Source organism: Hordeum vulgare, chromosome 3H (genome assembly GCF_904849725.1).
Source record: "Hordeum vulgare subsp. vulgare chromosome 3H, MorexV3_pseudomolecules_assembly, whole genome shotgun sequence".
Taxonomy (NCBI): Eukaryota; Viridiplantae; Streptophyta; class Magnoliopsida; order Poales; family Poaceae; genus Hordeum; species Hordeum vulgare.
This window is the reverse complement of record NC_058520.1, coordinates 583,908,629-583,932,120: the sequence shown is the minus strand read 5'-3', so window position 1 is coordinate 583,932,120 and position 23,492 is coordinate 583,908,629. Positions and strand designations below refer to the sequence as shown.

Genomic DNA, 23,492 nt, shown 5'->3' with positions numbered 1-23,492 from the left:
GCAACAATAACTTCTTCCGGAAGCGCCATGGCTTCGACAATCGAAGGATCATCGACTCCAAGAAGTGTCTTGCTCCATGCCCATATAAAACAAACTAGGGGACCGAGGAACACCTCATGCCCCTACCTTCCCATCGTCTCGACGGGTCGCTGTGCCGGTATTGCACAGGTGATAAATCCCAACTCCAACGGCATCCAGGCATGCCTAGGGAGTACTTTAGCTTGCTGCAGCGGAATATCGAGGAGAGAAAGTGCTTTTCCAGTAAGACAAATCGAGTGTGTCGGATCAATTGGCTACCGACTTGCTCCCAGAGACAGGTAGGGCCCGTTGGAGCGAACGCCATGCGGGGTTTGCCCGACGGTGTTCGCCGGCGACGGTGGGAGGGGAGGAGGGATGGTGGCCGAAGGTTGCCAGTGGGTAGGGTTTCGTCCAGGGCGGCTTTTTTTATTGTTATATAGGAATGCAAAATGGAAGTGTGTTTTATTGCAAAATAATGAGAGTCACACGGCCCAGTAAAAAGCCCAGATAACTCCACGCGCCCGTCCTTCCCGTTCCAATTCCGCAGCATCCGAACCAAACCCTCACCGTCTCGCCGCCACCCACTCGCCGGCGCGGATTGGAGCACCCAACGCCGGCGCTCTCGCCGCTGCTCTCGTTGCCGTTCGCGCGCCACGCATCAGCTGGTAGGTCCTCTCTTCCTCCATTCTCCACTCACTGCTAGCAGGACGTATCTCTCTGACGTCTCCTGCGCCCTGATCTACAGATTAGCCGCTCGTTGCCTCCCCGGAGATGGCGGCGGGATCTATGGAGACTGCCCTCATGAGCGATCCGACGGCCAAGCTCCCCGACGACCTCCTGGTGGAGATCATGTCGCGCGTGCCGTACAAGTCCACCCGCTGCTGCAAGTGCGTCTCCACGCGCTGGCGGGACCTCATCTCCCACCCCGACCACCGTGACAAGCTTCCCCGGTCGACCCTCGCCGGCTTCTTCTACAAGACCTACGACATGGACAGCCGTCCATTTGGATCTCATGGTTACAGCAGCGTCTCAGGGAACTGGTGTCCTATTGACGCCTCCCTCTCATTCCTGCCCAAATGCAAGGAGCTCGACTTGTTGGACTGCTGCAACGGCCTTCTCCTCTGTCGATGTTCGAAGCCTTATCCTGAGACGCCAGATTACGTGGTGTGCAATCCTGCCACTGAGAATTGGGTAACTGTCCCTGCCAACGAATGGTCCGAGTTCTCGTATGCTCGCCTGGGATTCGACCCTGCCGTCTCCTCACATTTCCATGTGTTCGAGTTGGTACCTGGCGTGGCTTTCAATGCGAATTTGAAGTATGATTATAACATCGAAGAGGTGGGGATCTACTCCTCCAAAGCTGGAGGCTGGACACATCAAATTGAATGGGACCATCCAACTGAAATACGCAACTTTTCAGGTGGCTCATTTCTCAGGGGCGTGTTGTATTTATGTTCCTATGATAATTTGGTTGCAGTCATCGACGTCGAGGGAAACTACCGTTTCATTCCTCCTCCTACTTTTCATGATGCTCGTTGTGGTCCTTATGTTTATGTATCACGAGGACAATTGTTTCTCGCAAATTATGGCGCTGCTGAAGCATCAATCTGGGTACTTGAAGATTCTAGTAGTGAACGGTATTGGACCTTGAAGTACAATGTGAGCTACTTGCAACTGTTCGGTTCAAGCTCTAAGGAATATTACGGTGTTATCTCAGCCCACCCAGAAGACGATGTGATATTCATAACGGTACAGTCTACATTATCGGGGCACCGATTACAGATGAAATTATTTTCATACAAAATTGATTCTAAGGAGCTGCGTTTCATATGTGATCTTGGATGGACTTCGAGGCGCCCTTATCTTCCATATGTTCCTTTGTTCTCAGAGTCATTGGCAGATGGGCACTAAATGTCTTGTGTATTAGAGCCTCACGGTTGTCCGCCTTTCTGATGATGATTGTGGAGTTTGATCTCGATTCTTGAATATGAGCAACAGTAATCTGGGTAAGTTCTGAGAAGCTGTTGCTGCTTGAGTGAAGTCATGGACTGACTTTATGCTGCTAGCTCTTCAGTCAATTTAGTACTCTGCCTGTGTTTTTGTAGTTCTGTACTTAATCATGGATATGTGACCGTCTTGTTGAAACTAGTATGAATATTTTAAGATCTGGAGTCTGGTCTCTGTTATCTCTCTGTTTGTGAATAATTTGACGGTATACCAGCATGTGTTTCCGACAGTACATGAATGGTTATAATATTCAGGTTCTTAATCTTATATAGCCTGTAACTTATCTTGCTGTTTGGGTTGGACCTGGAATGGCCAAGACTGCTGTAGCATTTCTCAGTTCCTTTTGCCATACCATGTCTGTGTTATATTTTCGTGTCTGCTGAAACTGGGATATGGTAATGTAATACTCCCTCCGTAACATAATATAAGACCTTTTTTGTCAGTCTTGTATTAAGTTACGGAGGGAGTAGTAATTTAACACGGTCTATTGTCAAGGCTTTCTAATGTATGAACCTCCGTAACATCATATTTTATTTATTTAATATTATAGATGTCGATATTTTTGGCTCTAAACTTGGACAATATTATAGAATTTTCTCCTTTCAAAAAAAAACAATACACCTTATACTTTGGAACCGATGGATTATTTCGTTTGGCGAGTTGGAGAAATGATGGAGTGTGTTTTATTTTAATTTATAACGCAGTGTTTTTGGTGACATTTTGCGGTGTGATTGTAGGTTATCTGATGATGAACTCATACTTTTGTGAAAAAAATTCCACATTGATGGCTGCATGCACTATATTTTTGTTACCGAGTCACATGTTTGGCTTCCTTTTTTTAGGTGCCAGAGGGTGCATGCGATTGATATGTTTTTATATGCCAGTTCTTATCGATTGATTTATAAAAACTGTTGAGTCGGTCCATATATAAACTAAATCTAAAATTGAGCACCTCAATCCAAATGGGAGAGCTTCAAAATTAAAGAGTGCAGTGAGTTAAAAAAAGAACGAGAATGTTCATGAAGAAATAGTTGACCTAGTCAAAATCGAGTGGTCAGATTTTAAATTGAACACCTCAGTTGATTGAGAGGCCTCTAAACTTAGGAGGCATATCACATAGAGAGATGAGTGAGCCGCTTTCATCTCCTTGAGAAATTGTTGATCTGGTCAAAATCGGGTGTCCTAATTTTAATTGGAAACTTCAATTGAATGTGGGCTTTTCAAATTAGGGAGCTTGGTGTTATAGAGGATTATGTTGTCCTCAAGAGTGAGATGAGACAATTTGGGTCGCCGAGACCTCTACAATAGCACCACCTACACATCATGGACTCCAAGTTGGAGCCGTATTGCCTCCCTTTTGACATCTAGGCCAAGATGAAGAAGATTGGTCGCCCTTAGACCATAAGGTTTGATGATGTGGCTGCGAAGACCGACAATCTACCATGATCGCTGCTACCATAGCTTGTCCACGAACCGTGCCGATGAGGAGCTCCAGCCCCATGAGCGAATTATAGGTCTCCTTGCCTCCCCTGCTCCTAAAAGGCAGCCCACTTTCAAACAATCCTACGAGGTTATTGAGGGAGACACCAATGTTGACCCCTCATGTAGGAACGGGTTGAATATCACCGCCGCCAGCCACTGCACGGAGCTAGTGATATGATATCTCTACTATTAAAGCAGGATCGAACGTCGTGATGGTTCGACCAGAGCGATGGTTCAACCTTCCCTTTTATCGTTAGCTCCTCTCACCCACGTCCTCGCAACGTTTTTTTTAATCCTTCAATCCCTCCAAAACCCAGCCTCCTTCACCCAAAAAAATCCATACGAAAAAACCGACACGTTCTTTGCCCCTCCACGACCTCTGCCTTTCGTCTCGATCACCTGCATCTGGTGGCGCACACCCACGATCTCCGATCCATTCCTCCTCTGCACAACCACCCTCTTCCCTCTCCCCCACCTAGAGCTCCTCCCTCTCCCGCACAGGCGCCGCCTCCACTCACCTTTTTCCTTACAGCGGGGAGGCCGCCAGATCCGCCACGGCCATATCTCGTCGAGATGGGCCACACCAGGAGAGGTCGATCGAGGTGTGGGCACCGATGTCTGGTGGCCCAGGCCTGGCGTCACAGCCGGCGGTGTGATTCGATGGTGGAGGAGGCCTTGGCCATGGCCGGGGCATATGCTTGATCTCACGTCTCCACTAGCCACCACCGCCGCTCAATTCCATGCCTGCCTCCATCGGCCGCTGCTGTTTGAACCCACGACTGCGAGACTGGGAGACGATTCTGACGGGTGTATGGGCCATCATCCTCCAGACAGCGTCATGGAAGGTACTGGATGCAGCGGCGAGACCATGGTCGGTGATGAGCTCCTCTCTCTCTCTCTCTATCTCCTTTGCCGTGAGCGGAAGATGTGTTTTTCCACCAGGCTTTACCAAAGAGAAAACGATTGAGGACATCGTTGCCATCCGTTGCACGCGGCCACCACGCTGGCGAAGCTTCCGCGCTACCTGCATAAACTGATTGATGTAAGCATACTTCCTGTCCTGATGCCTAATTTTGTGTCTCGGTGTTGAGTTCTCCTTGGTTTGTATTCGTGATGCTCAATTTTTTGCTCTCAGTGTTTAAATCTTCTTGTGTGTTTGGAATTGCAGGCCTTATTCCCGGATTAGGTCTCGTGACCTCAAACCTGGAGACATGCAAGATCAATGAGGTAGAGGTCGTTCAATTTGTTTAGTGATCTATTCTTCACCTCAGAGTTGGATCCTTTTGTCATGTGCGTCTTCCTCTTGCAGATGTGATCGTTAGTAGTAACTAAGTTGGATTGTTGTTTCATGAAGTTGACCAAGTTGGTGCTCATGTCGTCATGGTATGCCAGCTATTTGCATCATGTGCTTGCTCTCAACACAAGGACTCCAAAAAAATCCAAAGAGAAGTAGAGAAACAATGAAGGTATGTATAAACCGAGCATGTAGGGCCAGCCTGCAAGTTGCCTGTGTTATTCAGGTTGCTCTTAATGTCCACGGTGAGAATAGATATCCTAAATGCTATGCTTTTGAGTTCTAATTACAACTATGAATATTTCGCGGGAACAGATCTCGATCTGCCGTCAAGAGCCATGGGTTGGTCACACAAGGCTCTGCATCGTCCTCGCGGTGACAGCGGTCCTGGTTGCAGACGGCGCGGCTCTGGTTGTGGATGGTGCGGCCCTTCCCACTCCCACTCTCTCTTTTGCACGATGACCTATTTGTCACTGTCCGACGCTCTTCTCCGCCACTTGCGGGCAGGAACTAGAGCTTCCATTGTTGCGTGTGCGGGCTGGAAGCACGGGACAGACGTGTAGGCGGATGGTTATGGAGAATGACCTGTTCTAGCGCCGCCCTCTACCTTCGACATCCCCATCTTCAAGCCCCACCCTGAGCTCGACCCTCCGCATACATCTCCCTTTTGTTCAAGCTCTGTTCTATAGCTAAAAGGTATCGAGCGTGACATCTATCTCCCTCCCAACCCTTCTTCGCTTTCTTTGTCTTCCAGAGAATGTGCAAAAATTTAATGCTATTGTGGAGAGTGTACTGCTGCACCAAAGTTTTGAGTTATTGTGCAGAATTTTAAGCTAATGTGTAGAATAATTTTTAGAGAATGTTTTATCATGGATGTGTACAGATTGTGGATTGTGAACAAGCCCATGTAAAAGAAGACCTAGAGGTTTATTCTAACACCGACGACCACGTGAGTGTCGTGTCCATGGATGTGGACATGAACGCTTACTGCAAGGGATGCGGAGCATGAGTACGTCGTTAGAGCTTGCTGGTATTTTTCTTAAGAATTCTTTGGATGCAAATGATATGGTGAGGAAATAAAAATTTAGACAATGTAGGTTTAAATGATATGAGCAACCACAACCCAGAATCACCCAATCACACCCTGAGCAGCCGCCATAATGCGGCGACATCCGTCGCCCATGCCGCTGCAGCCAGAGTCCAGGCGATGCCGCATCCCCAAGTTGTGTACTACCTTAGGTTGGAAGCCCTGGCGCTGTCGCCTGGACTCAACCTCCTTCCATATGGCTTGCCTCCTGTTCCCAAATCTAACAGAGCAGGGGCCGATGAGGGACGGGTCCCGAGATCGAAGATAGAGCGGCGGCCGACGAGGGACGGGTCCCGAGATCAGAGATAGAGCGGCGACCGATGAGGAACGGGCCTCGAGATCGGAGACAGGGCGACGACCGACTTGGTGGTGCGGCTGCGGACGAAGGAGGTGAGTAGAAGCCATGGAAGCCTGAAAGTAATTGCAATTCACTCGATTTATATCTCTGTCCTTCTATTCCTCACTGGGTTTTGATCTCTCAATCTTTTTCTGATTCTAGCTGGTGTTGTTGCGGAAGGAAGACGACTATCGGTGGGAGCGACAACTGAGGGCGCGATCGTGGGTGGCCTGAGGTCGTGGGGCGGTGGTGCCTCTCACGCCCACTGAAGCCCTCCTATCAGCTCGATCATTCTGCTCTCCCCACTCTTCTCATTTTCCGTGTACACAGTGAAAGAGATACACCCATTTACCTGCTGCTTATTTGTGGCTGCAATTCCCAGGGCAGCATCCCGTTTGTCGCCTATAGCCCGCTGCACCAGTGGACAAGGTTTCTGGTGATGTCGAAGTTGTAACCCAGGTGCAGTAGGTTAATGACAAGTAGTGCATCTCCAGAGAAAATGCAAGTTTAGATATTCAGAGAACGTGCAACCTCATAGATGGATCAGAAACCTGTTTCTTGGTGCAATTCCATATAGTGATGACGACGAGATGTAGTGATACTAATTGCATATATAATGGACAATACTTATGTGCAGTTTTCAGATAAAGATGATACTGAAACAAGATGTTGTGAGCACCATATCGTCTTAGGCACATCTCCTCTGAACAACATCTTACATAGCTCTACTCCATTGCAGGTTTGCTATGTTGGAGAAAAATCACGCTGCCAAGAATGGGATTTGGGGGCCCCATGCTGAATACTATCAATCAATGCAGTTTGCTACCTGTGTAAACGGTTTGGATCGATTTGTCTGATCTTTGTCAAGGTCCTATTGTTATTTTTTGGTTGAGATTTATCTGATCTCTGTAGTTTGTTAGCTAAGCTCTACAAGATTATCTGAAATATCTTTAATGATGTTAAAGCGAGACGACATACTTGACGATAATGTTACAGAAATGACATAAGGAAAGAGTGCAGCTGGAGGAGAAATAAGCGGGGGCAAAGATGCCGTTTTGTCTTCCTCCAAAAAAAGTGTGATAAAGGACTCATAAGAATGCAAGGAAATAAGTGGATGATATTTGTTAATCACCACAATCCATAAAAAGTGTCGTGTTTGAAAAGAACATGATGTCGTGTTGTTGGATAAACATAAAAAAATCATACAATTATTTGTGTCAACGCACAAGAAGTCAATTAGGTAAGAAGTAGAAGACAACAACGAAGTTCGAGCGAAGGAGCGGATTGAGATACAAGACGAAGCAGGGAGAGCAACATTTATCCGGTGAGGGGAAATAAAATGATCTTAAAATAATACATTAACAAAGTACACCTAAAACGATATTATTATGTTCTTCCGTAACAACGTACGGGCATTCAACTAGTTGTAAATAGAAGGTCTAACATGATATATTGTGAACGGAAATGCGTGGTAGCTCCTGGGGGTCCCAACCCCTCGTTATCCTATCCGTCTGGATGCGCTGAGATTCGTGTGATGCTGTGTCTAAAAGTGTGTTTGGTTTCAGGATAAGGTGAAATCAGATGGGTTGGTTCCATCCTAGCAGCCGTTTTTGTGTTTAGTTGGGTTAGAAACCGGAATTGGGTCATACGCATGCAGGGAATATTCACTTCAGATGCTTCACCAAGCGATTCCGCCGATTTGAAGTAATTGACTTGTTATTCGTCCATGAAAGCAAAGAAATAACGAAGCAATTCTCACCGCGCTCACCCCCGCACGCGAACAAAAGTTTTTATGGTTATTTTTTTTGTTTTCGTGATTATTTTTTTCGTGGTTATTTTTTCATTTTCGTGATTACCTTCGTAAATATTTGGTATGTACTCATGATCATATATTTTTGTTTGCATGTGTTGAAAATAGAAAAAAAGTGTTGCTGAAAATTTAAATTATAGGCTTGTCAAATGCAAAGAACTCTATTTGTTCAGAGATGTAATTTCATCATTTATATCGAAGAGGTGAGTGGCATTAGATTCTTCTCATTTCATCTCTTCAATTAAACATCGGGACGGAACCAACTCATGCCATTTTTTATCATCAACTGAACATAAGGATGGAACCAACCCATGACTTTATGATAGAATCATGACATTCCATGACTTTCGGTCCTCAAACCAAACACATCCTAACTGCAGATCATTTGCAGGAGCAGCATGCTTATCTTAGTTATCTAGGTCGCTGCTTGGGATAGATTTGTCATGTCATGTGATGTGGACCCCCCATCAGCCAAGTCAAACAACCGGATGTTTTTCTCTCTCTTTACTGAACATTGCACACTCTCTCTCTCTCTTAACGTGCATGCAGCATGTGAAAGCACCTCTTAAAAACTCCTCAAAAAGCTTTGCATGGTCCAGCTCTCTCTCTCTCTCTTGCATTTGACTTCTGACAACTTTTGCATGCTGCATACTGTCTCTCCTCGTGTCGCTGTTCCCTCTTTGTGACCGAATGAGCAGAGCAGTGTCTCATTTTCATTTTCAAATATTTTACTACTGCCTTGTTTACTGTTGATATAGGCCTGCAAATCCATTAGGCCTGAAAATCCCGGACTTCGGCGGTGGCGGCGGGGTCTCCTCTCCCTTCGTTCGGAGGTTGCTGGCGCAGACGGGTGACCTCGAGCGATGACGGCGTGCTGACAAGGCGCTTCGACACGGCAGCGAGTTGCGGGTGAGGTGCGCGGCTATGCTGGTCCATGTTGGCTGCCTGGTGGGTTGCTTGTTCTGTGGGCCTGTGGCAGCCTGACTGCTCGATGTGGATAGGCCATATCCAGCACCGGTGTTGCGGGTAGCACTGGACATTGTTGGTCCTTCTATTCTTTGAGTCCCAAAAATATCGATCTACTCTATGCCGGCTTCCTCGATTTGGATGCAGACGAGTTCCGGTCTTTCTTTTTAAGAACTATTGACGGTGTCACTGGATATGTAGATCACTACAAGAAATATGTTAATCCATGATGGTCACTGTCCGTCAGGGATCATCCAAAAACTGTCATCCATGCCCATGCATGACGGATTTGAATCCGTCACGTATATCGCGTTATAATCGATTGGAATTGATCTGGTCGGGCGCACCCTTATCATCGACCAGAGAGGGTTCATAAGGATATGGCATGAAGCTTCCATGTCTTGCTGGTGCCGTGTGATATGTCTAAATATAGAATTTCATGGTATTGATACTGGTAAAGAAAGTCATGGCGGTTGCAATAGGAGGCTTGTAGTGGCGGAGAGTAGTTTGGTTGCAATGAAGACTGGCGGCACATGTATTTCCTGTGTGCCGGGTGTTGAGGACTTGCAACAACGGCTTTGGCGGGAGGGAGCGGCAACACAGATGGACAATATTTTTGGCGGTGCTTCTTGAGTACCGAGTCATGATTTCCAGGGTGAAAACCTAAGATCTGGCCTTCATTGTTTGGACCTGGCAATGGCCGTGCTGAAGGCATTGTTTTGGGATCTCAGTCTTTCTCCAGGGTGAATACTCAAGATCCTTGATCGACCGACAACAATGCTTATACATTATTTCATTCTTGAAGGTGTCACTTCTGGTGATCCTCTTTTGCTGGTCTATGTGTTGTATTTGTTGATAGTTAGAGTGTTGTTGTAGCGAGTCTTTCATCACTACAACGGGGTCTTACTTTTTTTGTTTCTCTCTGTTTTTCGAAATGGGAGTTATCCTGTATTCATTAGGAAGAAAAGAGGTGCTCGGTTAATTAGGAAAAACCAAGCGAAAACCAGATTGCCCAGTTCATTATGGAAACCGGGCAAAAACCATTACATCCACTGAGTGACTCACATAAAAAAGCTCATGCACATCACTTCAAAGAGGGTCTTGGCGAGACAGCACCAGGCGTCATCGTCATCACTCCTCCCCTAGAGGCGTCATCGCTATCTCTACACTGTGAGCAAATGACTCCGACTTCGTCGTAGGGGATCGTCAACCCAACCCACATTGTAGAGGATACATGAGGCCGCATGAAGACCTATGCCAAAATATCAACCACCTGCGGCCAGACAACGCAACTCCGACTCTGACGGAGAACTCTATAGGACAAAACCAGGCACAGTTGGCGCCACGGGAGATCGCCGAATGGGATACCTGCAGTTAGTCGTCGTATACCGCAGGGTCCCACCACCGCAGCTTCGGCTCTATAGCAACAAAAAAACCGAGGAAAAACCGTATATAGGACGAAGAAGAGCTGACTATTGCAACCATTGCCACGTCGCCAACATTGCTTCCACCATCATCGTTGCCACAGAAGTTTGGACGCCACATCCGCCGCCAACCACCATCCACCGGTCACGCTCGCCGGCGCCAATCTTGACGAAGCCCCCAAGAGGGAATACGACACCAGGGCATCGTCATCGTTCGATCACAAATCAAGTTTCCCCCCGAAGAGGCCAAAATGGCCAGATCCGTGTAGGAGGGGTGGGAGAACAAACAACGACCTCTTCATGAAGGTCAACGACGGCCACAGCCGCCGCCATCGCTGGTCACGACATGAGGTCAAGACATGGTTTTCATCAAGCTCCACACCACCTCAGCCACACATCACCACCATCGAAGCTGCCCATCAACGAAGAAGCACCAATATCCACCACAACCAACCGTATCTCGCAGAGACCACCGACGGTCGGAAACCAGATCCGCCTCACACGCTGCTCGAGCGCACTTGCTCGTTGCCATGGGCCTCCAATCCGCGCACCCCCAGGGACGTCGACGCGATGTCGGACCGCGCAGACACCCATCGACCGCGCCCCTCGCGGCCGAAGCCGCCGCTCGAGCGCCGTACAGATCGCTCAAGCCCCTCCACCATGAGCTGCGCCAGGCTAGTAACGTCGCCTGAGCACAAGCACCACAACAGTCCTCCACCACGCCACAACAGGCAGCCACGAGGGCGTAGATCCTCGTTGCCAATACCTCCAGCGCTCCCCGACACGAACCAGCACCCCGCCGCCCCGAGCACCACTCAGCACCGTCGCGCCTAGCCCCTCATCCGCCACCTCGCCTGCATTGTCTCGCACCATGAGAAGCCCTTGTAGAACTGCCGCCGCCCGCGCACGCTTGCACCCAGGCAACCCCTAGCCAACACATAGATCAGAAGCTCACACACGTAACAACTGCGCAGGCCGCCCCCACTGCATCGCTGTCACTTGCCACCACCCCATCGAAGATGACCAACGGCCTCACTGGCCCCTTGACACAACCGTGCGCCCGAACCGCCCCTTGCCGCCGATAGCCACAGACCGAGACCCATATCCGCCATGAGCACCTACACCACATCCACCCTGGGAAGTGCACCTCCGTCGTGCACCAGCCTCCCCCACGGTCGCGCGCCCACCACCTCATCAGATCCGGGCGCGAGGGCCCCGGATCCGCCGCGTGCCGGAGAAGAGGACCTTCCGACCATCGACGCCGCCTGCAGGACGAACCACGCGCCGACTCCCGCACAAAACATCCATGGGTCCGCCCGTGCCCTGGAGAAAGCCCCGCCGCCGCCGTTGCCACACAACCTTCGACTGGCGACGCAGGCCCGCGTTGGCGAGGGGGAGGATGGCGGGGAAGCGGCTGTCGGTGACTGCTAGTGTCGATGCCCGTGTCGCCGTGGGGAGCGACGCGGGGGCTGGGTGGTTTTCCGATTCTCTCTCTTTTATTTTGTTCTTGGTTATGTGCATCTTTGATGTCTTTCGTTGTCTTACTGGTGTAGACGCTCGATGTAATTGATGTTCTCGTGATATTAATAATATTTCCTTTATAAAAAAAACAAGTTTTTCATTGAGCGGTGTTTTTTTCTTGGACTTCATGTCAAAAACAAAAAGGTGTTTGGACTCACACACAAGGCCCAGGTGTTACCATGCAGTAAGCCTTCTGGTTCAAAGCAAAAAAAAAAAAAGGCCCAGGTGTTCAAAGCAGGTTTGGTTTTAAATCCCTAACTTGTCCTCCTCCGCCCGGATCTGCAGATTCGCCGCTCGTTGCCTCCCTGAGATTGCGACGGGATCCACGGCGACGGCCCTCATGCGCGATCCGACGATCAAGGTCCCCGACGAGCTCCTGGTCGAGGCCATCTCCCGGTTGCCGGGATCCACGGGGCCGGTCTTCATCAGCGATCCGACGGCCAAGCTCCCAGATGACCTCCTGGTGGAGGTGATCTCCCGCGTACCGTACAAGTCCACCTGCTGCTGCAAGTGCGTCTCCACGCGCTGGCGGGACCTCATCTCCCACCCTGACCACCGGGAGAAGCTTCCCCAGTCGACCCTGGCCGGCTTCTTCCACCATCGAGATCGTTCTTCTCCTGGTTACCTAAGCGTCTCAGGGAACTGGTGCCCTCATGACGCCTCCCTCTCGTTCCTGCCCAAATACCAGAGACTCCAAATCTTGGATTGCTGCAACGGCCTCCTCCTCTGCCGAGGCTGGAAGTCGTCTGACCTCAAGATGCTGGATTACGTGGTGTGCAATCCCGCCACCAAGAAATGGGTAACTGTGCCTGCCACCAAGTGGTGCTGGAATATGAGCAGCGCTTTCCTGGGATTCGACCCGGCCGTCTCCTCACATTTCTATGTGTTCGAGTTGGTAGCTGCTATTGCTTGGAATCCGAGTAAGAGGGATGATTCTTGCATTGAAGTGGTGGGAATCTACTCTTCCAAAGTTGGAGTCTGGACACATCCAGTTGCTTGGGACGATCCATTTGGGATACTCTACTTATCAGGTGATGGCGTGTTCTTGAGCGGAGTATTGTATTTATGCTATGATAATAATTCAGTTGCAGCTGTCGACCTGCAGGGAAATTGTAGGATCATTCCTATTCCCACTTCACATGATGCTTCTAGCGGTCCTAATGTCTATGTATCACGTGGACAATTGTATCTCACAATTCAGAGTGCTTCTGAACTGTCTTTCTGGGTTCTTGAAGATTCTAGTACTGAAAATTGTTGGACCCTGAAGCTCAATATCAGCCACCTGCGACTCTTTGGAATAGGCTATTCAAGCTCTGAGCAATTTTATGGCGTTATCTCAGCCCACCCAGAACACAATATGATATTCATAACCAAAGGATTCAGATTCTGCTACCAACCGACGAAATTATTTTCATACGAATTGGATTCTGGGGAGCTGCGTTTCATATGTGATCTTTCATGGAATTACAGCTTGCCTTATCTTTCCTATGTTCCTTTGTTCTCGGAGTCATTAGCAGACGGAAACTAAATGCATTTTTTCATTGGAAGTTCACGGTTTCCCACCTTTTTGAGGATACTAGAGTTACATTAATTGTACAAGCAAAGAAGCATGTGATTTGGGTAGACCTTATGAAGTTGTGATAAGCGGTTGGTGCTTGAGTGCACTCCTGTACCAGACTTTATGATGCTAGCTATTCAGTGAACTTAGTACTCCGTTTGTGTTCGAGTGGTCATATATAGCAGCCATGCAGGTGTAACACCCGGAAATTGCTTTTGGCTCCCGAGCTCCATGAAGGCTTTTAAATTTGAAACTCAAATTTTATGAAAATTCATATGTTTATATTTCAAAAAATTCTGAAAAAAGGGATAAGTGAAGGCGTAACACACATATGTGTAAATTTTCAGAAAAAAATACATTGAAATGAGGGCTGTGCAAAAAAGACAAATCTGAGGCTTTTTTACACATGACACTATTCATCGTTTCAGGCCATGAATTTGTCTTTTTTATGCAGATCGTATTTCAAGGTATTTTATCCTAAATTTTTGCACACATACACATAACATCCTTCTTTACTTCCATATTTTTTTTCAGATTTTTTTAAAACCGAAAATTTGAATTTTGAATTATTCAAAAATTTCGGCCTCCATGGAGACCGAGCTCCAAACGTCCGCACTCGTGTAACACCCTACTATTTTACTATGGATATTTACCACTTTTGTTGGAACTATTATGAACATTTTGATATCTACGTTCTTGTGTCTGCTTGTTTCTTTGTTTGTGAATGCATTCGTCTGCATGAACTTCTGTTATGAATGGTTGTTTTCTTATTCTTAACCTCTAGCTCTAATTGACCCAGAACTTAAGATTTTACAACTGTTAGAGTTGTGTCGAATATTGTGTACAAGGTAGGTTACAGTTGGACTTGTAGTTGTATTGTGTTTAGACAGGATATGAAGTCGTGTTCTAATAGGACACTTGTATCCTAGGCCTCTTATATATAGCGGGGCTAGACACACGATGTAACTTATGTCAACATAATAGCACAGACGTGCAGGGGAACCGGCGGCGTGTGCCGGTGCCTAGGGCGGCTAGGGTGCTGTATTGTGACGGTGTCATGGGAGAAACGCCCGTAGTCATGCCCCGGAGATGTAGCCATATCGGTGAACCTCGTTAACAAATCTCGGTGTCGTGCTCGTGTGATTGTTTGGCCCTCGGTGGATCGATGGATTGCCTCGGATTATTCTAACAAGTGGTATCAGAGCTAGGTTATGAGGCGATTTCTGTTGATCCAGAGGTAAAGATATCGTAGAAGAATCAGTCGTTGTCGAGATTGAAAGAGACGGCATGGCGTCACTATCGCGTGGAACGACGTCGAGTCAAAATATACTCGGAGTCGGCGAGATGAGCACGTGGCCTGCGGCAACGCAGCTGGCAATCGGGGGACGCGGTCATGCAGTCCAAGCAGGCGTGCATCTGGGAGGGCGAGCAGCGTCGTACATACGATTCAACGAGACTTGTGCGATTCAGCGATATCATCTGGATACAATCATAAGCAGGGAGCCGAAACCAATACGGCTCGTGGGCAAGCCTAGGGCATGGTGGCTGGTCGTGTGCTTCCTTGATGGGCTAGCCCCTTGTGTAACCGTGAGGTGGAGGTGTGATGCTACTAGTGCGTGGCTGGCTCAAGGCCTACGGTGGCGAGGCGTTGGATCGGTGAAGATGGGCAAGGCTGGCCAGGCGTACAACTTACATGAGATTTGTTTGTTAAAAAAAAGTGCCAAGGCCATGTGTGTGATCGATTTGTTGAGAAGGCTTGAAACACGTGAATAGGCGGCAGAGGCACGCAGACAAGCACGTAATGAGGATCATGCAAACACATGGCGTCTAAGACATGCACGAATGTGTAAGTGGGTGTGATGCAAGGTGAAGCACGATTGCAGTGGGATGATTCGGCTGGGTTGGACTAGACAGTCTGATGGGTCAAAGCGAGTCGGTTGATACAAAAGATGGTGGTGGGATCGGCGACGACGACATAGGAGCGTGATGCTGGTGGTGACCGACTTCTGGGCGTGGAAACATGCGACACGGGTTCTAGGGCTTGTGTGGCTCCGACAATACTATGGCGCGGGGTTGATTCAAGACGGTGCACATGTGAGCTTGAAGTCGACGTGGCGCAAGGGGTGTACTGATTATCTACCATGGAGTCATGTTGAAGGTGGAGCTGGAGTCTGAAGGACTTCACTCGGGGAAAAGCGAGTGACACGTGGTTCGGACTGGAGCTCGGTGGTCTGATGGAAACGTGATACTCGTCATCGGTCGGTGATGATCGGTGGTACTCTACAGTGGGTGTTGAGTGGTGTGGGTTCGCGACCCTTGAGACTCGACAGGGCCAGCGGAGGCTCGACGCAGTAATAGCGACGAGGCGTGTGGTATGCACGGGACATGGAGACGGGCCGGGGCTCTGGTGGTCATACATGTGGTGAGACAACTGCGAATGTGACTCGGGATGACTACAAGCAATGGTGAAATTCCTTCAAGTTTCAGACGGGTGGTCAAGGAAGAGTGGTGATGTTGAGTTCAAGTAACTCTTATGTGCGACACCCAGTATGAATTGTTCACTTTCACACATGTCAGTGATCGATGTGCGATGCTGTTAGATACTTTGGAAGTTGGGAGCGCAACTAGAGTAATGTGGAGCTTAATTTCGTTCGAGCATTGACTATGGTCAGGAAAAGAAGGAACTTCAAGTTGCAGGTGGAGTCACATGGAGTCTTTGGAGTAGCAGCGGTGCTCGTGGGATAAGCTTAAGTCCAATGTACATGGAAGTTTGACGCATGGACGAATTCAAGGTGGTGGAGAATATTCGCCAAGGTGGAGTTTATTAGAGTTGTGTCGAATATTGTGTACAAGGTAGGTTATAGTTGGACTTGTAGTAGTATTGTGTTTAGACAGGATATGGAGTCGTGTCCTAATAAACACTTGTATCCTAGGCCTCTCATATATAGCGGGGCTAGACACATGAGGTAACCTATACCAACATAATAGCACAGACGTACAGGGGAACCGGCGGCGTGTGCCGGTGCCCAGGACGGCTAGGGTGCGGTATTGTGACGGTGTCATGGGAGGAGCGCCCGTAGTCATGCCATGGGGACGTAGCTATATCGGTGAACCTCGTTAACAAATCTCGATGTCGTGCTTGTGTGATTGTTTGGCCCTCGATGGATCGACAGATTGCCTCGGATTATTCTAACAGCAGCCTTGTTTTCCGACAGTACATGCATGCTTATATTCTTGTTCTCAATCTCTAGGTCTAGCATAGAACGTATCTTACTGTTTGGATGGACCTGGAATGTAAGACTGTTGTTGTATATTCTCTTTGGACTACATGCCGTGGAGATTCAGGTCTCTTTGTCATTCTGTTTCTGTGATGTATTTTCATGTCTGCTAAAACTTTGATATGGTATTTTTTCTTTTTTGAAACGGAAGATATGGTAATGTTGATAGAACTGCTGTTTCAACTTAATGCGAACCAAGTGATCTTTTGCCATTCTGGTTTGATAGTCGGTGGCTTCAGAGCGTGGTTCTCCAGCTGCAGTTTTGAAATATAAGATGTGTGTCAGTTCAGTTAGAGTAACTGCATCGTGTTGTCGCTGGGAATCTGTGATCTACATAGAATTCAGATTTATCAGCATGGAAACTTCTTGCTGTTTGCCAAGTGGCACCTATCTGGAGAAACTTCTGACTGTCAATTTCTTCTTCACACTTAAATCAGTTTTGCGGGATACTTAAATCAGTTCTAGACAAAGATGGCCAAGATGCCTGTTATCTTCGTGTCGATTTGATTAATTCGTGAGCACAAATTACTCCGGTAGTACAAAAGACTAGGAACAGAATCATGCTTTGACATGCTTTGCTCCATACGTCTTCTTTTATTTATGAAACACCACCAATGTCTGAACTAGAAAAGTTGGGGCACCTCACTGGCCGTACAAACTAGCCAAATTGCACGGCCACCGGACGGCCGGAAGATCCACATGCAGTTGTGCATGCTTACTACAAGGGAAGGGACGTTAATTACAAATCCCAGTTATTTGTTCATTTATTTATTAGATCGTTGATCATCGGACTGACTTGTTTGATTGCTAATCTACTGCATGTCCATCATAACAAGGATAATGCACCTATTCTTTGGAAGAAGTTAAAGAGAACTCCGAATAAAAAGTGTGTGCTGCATGGAGTAAATGATTGGATACTGAAAATCTCCATCATTGAATTATTATGTGGAAAATTATGCATAATCTGGAAAGGGACTTCAGGCAACTGTTAATATTGACCATCACTTGTGTATGGGGGAATATGAGAGTCACTCCGAGGACAAAGAAATTTGTTTTCATTTGCCGGAAAATTGATGTGTTTTGGTATTCAAAATTACGCCCTCAAACTCCGTTCAGGAGGAAAATTATTGTCGGTGGAAATATTATCCGGAAAATTACATGTAAGCTGGAAAGGGATTTCAAAGAAGCATTATTATTGAGCATCACTTGTTTGTGGACGAAGATAAGAGTCACTCCGAAGACAAGGAAAATTGCTCTTCATTTGTCGGTATGCCTCACGATACTCTATCTGCACTATATTTATTTATTTGGAAATTATGTCCTAAAACTCCGTTCTGGAGGGAAATTATTATTAGTGGATACGCTATTATGCTAACCTTGCATTGGAAGGAATTGGAAAAGTGTCTCATTATGGCAATCACTTATTTATAGAGGAAAGGTATTATTAATATAGGACACTTTATGCAACTTTCATGTGAAGGTATTTGATTTATTTTTATATCTTTGGAATTTATTGATTATGACATACGATTTGGAAAAGGAAGAGCGGAAATATTGCTTGGTTAAATTAGTGCATTATGGATTTTCACACAATGGTCTATCTTTCTTGATATCCATTGAAAGTTGGCAACCAAATTTGTTTATTTGGAAAAGATAACTCTATATAGAGGAATACCGACAATGGGAACACATGCTTGGAATTTTACTATCTACGTCATCAACGACTTGGTCACATATCTTGGAACTAGATGAATTAGCTTATTGATTCTGGAATTCTAAACTTTAGTGGGAGGACTTTGGTATTTTGTGAAGCATATATACTGGACATCTTTACTGGCACACCTTTTATTAAGGTGGAAGGAGATTACAAAAGGAAACTTCACATCATTTTTTTAATACAGTTATGGTATTCTTTTCCCACTCCCACTAGAGGCTAGATTATTTATTTTATCTCATTCATTGATAATTGGACTTGATATGGTTATGTTTATACTATTTAAAATACAAGCCGGAATGTCTTATTGTGCTTGTCACATTACATACTGAAGTGGAAAATCAGTTGATTAAAAGATATCAAAGTTTTAACAACTGATTGGTGGGGGAAATTACACTTCAGGAATATGTCAATTGGACATGAAAAGGGCATGGAACTATTCACCATTGTAATAGATCGTACACTCCGCAATTAAATGGAGGAATTGGATACTTTTACTACCATTTGTTTTTTGGACGAAGCATCACATATATACTGTTGGTTGTCAATATCGCACATTACTACAAAGCACACACCAGGAATTGTGTTTTCTTTTTATGTGGAAAAGGAAAACTGGTGGAAAGTAGGAACACAATTATTTTTATGATCAAGGGTGGAATTGATGACAATCATACTGGAATATAATCTTGACCCGAAGGAAACTACAAGTGACACTCCCAACATCGACATGCTTAGGATAAGTGGGAGGAATTAACTTGGAATGACATCTATGGATAATTGTTATGTGTTTTGGGGGAAACACACTCTATATTTTGGAGGAAGTCTCTTGAGAAGGCTCAATTTTTTTTCTTCGAATGTCAACTATGTGTGGAAGAAATGCGGGAAGGAATAAACTCATTGAGGAATTATATAGTTTGGGAACTTACTATCATACCAAGAAACCGCAAGTCCATTGTTTGTAAATGTTTTTTATTCAATTTGTGAGGAAATTTGACTCACTGGAATATTATAATGTTACTCTTGTTATTCAGTTCTTCACACAAAGGGAAATATACTTTGTGGAAACTCTCTCTCCTGGAATTTTGGGAAAGAGGAACTAAAACATAGTTTGCTAATTGAATACATTATTGTATGGTCTTATAACAAGCTTCACATCAATGGAATAGCAAGTCATATGGTTTTCTAAATGAATCAAGGAGGTCATCTACAAATGTAAGTATAATTTTTTTGCTTTATTATTGTATATGTTAACATTGTTTTGTTGTTTGCAATGATAAAATCACATTGATGGAAGTGAAAGCTTGGTCGTGTTTTTAACTTTCGTATGAAAGGAACGTTTGAAGCTTCCTATGTTTTGGGAGTGGAACCACATAGGACAAGTTTTTTTTAAATGTTTCTATGGAAGTTGCAAACTTGTTAAAGTACCTGAAACCAAACTCGTTGAGGAATTATGTTTGAACTCCTGAGGAAAAAGGGATAATACATGATGCTAAAATTTACTGTATCTTTGTTATACAATCGTACCCTAGCTTCCGGAATTTATGCTGCACTCAAGTAGTGGAAGGAAATACAAGAAGCTAAGGGAATGTCACACATCATATTAGATTGTGGAAAGTGCATCAGGACAAGTCACTTTTTTAAAATACATTGAGGAAGCAATTATTGTATCTACGAGATGAGAAATAAGTCCAGGTACGCATGTTCAATTTTATTTTTTGTAGTACTAATATGGTGCAGGTTCATTGACTAAAATCAGGAATTTTATTAAAACAAGGTTACTTATGGAACTTCATTTACTGATTGGATTTGATATTTACGTGGTTTTGAAAATTTATTCATCATGGTTATCATATATTTTGACTTAATGTGGAATTATTCATAGTATTGATATATGTGACCGGAAATAATTGATGCGGAATTTTACTTGAGGAAACAAAATACTCAAGGTGCCTCTAAAGGTGGAATTGTGCTCGAGGAAATAATACTCGAGACGCCAAAGACAGCTATGCTGGAATAATTAGGCGGAAACTAAGGTCTCTAGTGATCTTAGGGGTCACAACAAGGAAACATATTGAGGGAATATATCACAATATATATTTATGGAGTTTTTGATATATATTTATGGAGTTTTTAACATAGTGTTAATATGATTGTTGGTCCCTTGACTAAGCTTCTTAGTCAGGAGGTATTTGGCAAGCATGTTTAGGCTATGAATTTATGAATATTTGAATGGTCGTTTTGGACAAGTGGGAGATGTTGGAATTATGTGTCCTGCAACTATATTCAAATAATAGGAATTGCTAATATTGGGAATACCTCAGTATGGAATCATACATGTATTTATACATGGAATTACTTTACATGATTATCATGAAATTATTAGTTGTTGGAATACTTAAGTTATATACTTAAGGAAGCTGGTCAATTATTGGTGGAATACAATATATTTTATATATATTGGAAAGACTACCCGGGTACGCTGATAATTGGAAGGAGCTGATCGTATAGTTAGATTAGAGCCCTAATGTTGATTTACATAATTAGAGGAATTTACACTCTATTATGGCGCGTTGCTCACAAGCGTGTGCTCCGGGGACATAAACGGGTAGAATCGGTTAACAGACAAATATGATCATTGTTGGTAATTTGATCTGGACTCTATCCCGGAAAACTAGTTAAAAAGACTAGGAATCTTATCTGTATAAGAGGTGGACTCTTTGGAAAGACAGTATAAGAAGGTCTCTACCCCCTAGCCTCAAATATGCGATTGTGAGCAGCACCACGGATAAGCGCAGAGGAATAGGGGTAGACCACAAACCCTAAATTTCTAACAATGGTCGAGCTGTATACAAAATCTTACTGTTTCACCAAGTTTATGCGTGACAATATGGTACAATCGAATAATATCGAGGTCTATGGCATGATCGCAGTAAGGGGTCACCTGGATTTCTCGCGCAACTACATTTTTCATTGCTCCAGAGAGAATGCACAAGCAATTGACCCAGTATGTAATCCTCCTTATTTCCTATACATACATCCTTAGGCCTCGTTTGGTTAAGGGGGATTGGAGAGGTTTTGAGAGGGAGGGATTTCAGGGGATTGGGTGAATCCCTTTGTTCCACGCAATCCTCTCAAATCCCCGAGGCTTTGCTTCCACTAGTCCCTCGAGGAGAGCTTTGAAACACATGGATAGGAAGGGATTGAAGGGGGGCGGAGGGGATTGGGCTAAGCAAACCCCTCCTACCAAATGGGCGCCCGAGGATCTGTGGGGTTTCTGGCCCTCCCGTGGATTTTCCTCTCAAAACCTCACCAATCCTCCTTAACCAAACGAGGCCTTAATGTTATTTATGGAGAATATTCAATATTAAGTCTCTTCCTTACATTTTAGAAAGGTGGCTATTTATGCCCGAGGAATCCTGCAAGAGGAATACTCGCATCATGCTGCTGGATCGAAATTGATATAAAGGCCAAGGCCAAGGCCAAGGTGGCTGACGAAGACTTGAATATTGTTTCCGGTTGCCTGGAAGCATGTGGACAGTTTGACCCGTGGAGACTGAACCATGTCGATGATATCAACGACAAGATTACACTGGAAACATGTGTTGTTCCTAGAGGCATGGAGGCTACTATAGACCTGGATTTTGTGGAGGTGCCTGCAGATGGCTTTCTTGTGCGCATGCGTGGCAACACTGTCCTTTCCCAAGGCTCCTACTCCTTCATTGACGAGCACTGCCGTGACACAGTTGGTTTTATACCATCCAGCGGGAAGCACATTCAAAAATTCGTTGCAGCCGTGGATCTAGGGGACATGCTGCGGATAGACTTCATGGAGGAGGGCCAAGACGCGCTTTCGTTTGTGGCGTCGAAGCATGGCGAAGAGGAGCAAATGTATCGGCTTAGCAATGGAGCGTCGGTCTTGGTGCGAGTTGTGTGGTCAACCATATTCCTAGACACTGCTGGTTTATCTAAGACATGGTGTGTGTGTGTGTGGGGGGGGGCTTTGTTGACTGTATGTCATGTCCTGAATAGAGTTCCTAACAAAAATAAAAAGAAAACCCCTTATGAAGAGTGGGTTGGGAGAAAACTATCACTTTCTTATTTACGCACTTGGGGATGTTTGGCAAAGGTCAATATTCCTATCCCCAAGAAACGCAAACTTGAACCAAAGATAGTGGATTGTGTTTTTTTGGGTTATGCTCAGCGGAGCATTGCTTATAGGTTTTTAGTAGTTAAATTTGAGGTTCCTGATATGCATGTAGATACTGTAATGGAATCTCGTGATGCAATATTTTTTAACAATATGTTTCCTATGAAAGATATGCATAGCATTGCTAGATTTTCTTTTGAGTTAAATTCTAAATCTAGTACATTTTATGATTATATTGAACAAACGCCCAAGGAAGTCCATGAGAAGGATAACGATGAAGCTCCTGTAAGGAGCAATAGACAAAGGGTTGCAAAATCCTTTGGTGATGATTTCGTCGTATACCTTGTGGATGATACTCCCAAGTCTATTGAAGGGGCATACGCGTCTCCATATGTAGATGATTGAAAAGAAGTTGTTCATAATGATATGGACTCAATTCTTTCTAATGCAACTTGGGAGTTAACTGAACGACCTTATGGTTGTAAACCTGTGGGTTGTAAATGGGTGTTCAAAAAGAAGTTAAGGCCTGATGATACTATTGATAAGTACAAGGCGCGACTTGTGGCCAAGGGCTACACTCAGAAAGAAGGCAAATATTACTTTGACACCTATTCACCTGTTGCTAGAATAACCACCATTCGGGTGCTACTTTTCCTGGCTGCCTCTTATGGTCTGATCATTCATCAAATGGATGTAAAAACAGCTTTCCTAAATGGAGAGTTGGAAGAGGAAATTTATATGGATCAACCTGATGGGTTTGTGGTAAAAGGAGAAGAGAAAAAGGTGTGCAAGTTGCTAAAATCTTTGTATGGTCTGAAACAAGCACCTAAGCAATGTCATGAGAAGTTT

General features: G+C 45.4%; 2 protein-coding genes across 2 annotated transcripts; both read left to right on the top strand.

Annotated features, from left to right (window-relative positions):
• Nucleotides 1-551: 551 nt before the first annotated feature.
• Nucleotides 552-2,292, top strand: LOC123440789 (putative F-box protein At3g16210). The gene is made up of 2 exons (XM_045117337.1): nucleotides 552-683; nucleotides 764-2,292. The coding sequence occupies exon 2, from the start codon at nucleotides 790-792 to the stop codon at nucleotides 1,927-1,929; it is 1,140 nt and encodes a 379-aa protein (XP_044973272.1). The 5' UTR covers nucleotides 552-683; nucleotides 764-789; the 3' UTR covers nucleotides 1,930-2,292.
• A 9,994-nt stretch (nucleotides 2,293-12,286) lies between these two features.
• LOC123442101 (putative F-box protein At3g52320) lies at nucleotides 12,287-13,474 on the top strand. Its single transcript, XM_045118202.1, has one exon. It carries the CDS (start codon nucleotides 12,287-12,289, stop codon nucleotides 13,472-13,474), a length of 1,188 nt encoding a protein of 395 aa, XP_044974137.1.
• The last annotated feature ends 10,018 nt before the right edge of the window (nucleotides 13,475-23,492 follow it).

Excerpts from the sequence above, each read along its gene's own strand:
- LOC123440789 (XM_045117337.1), top strand. The coding sequence starts at position 790 with ATGGCGGCGGGATCTATGGAGACTGCCCTCATGAGCGATCCGACGGCC.
- LOC123442101 (XM_045118202.1), top strand. The coding sequence starts at position 12,287 with ATGCGCGATCCGACGATCAAGGTCCCCGACGAGCTCCTGGTCGAGGCC.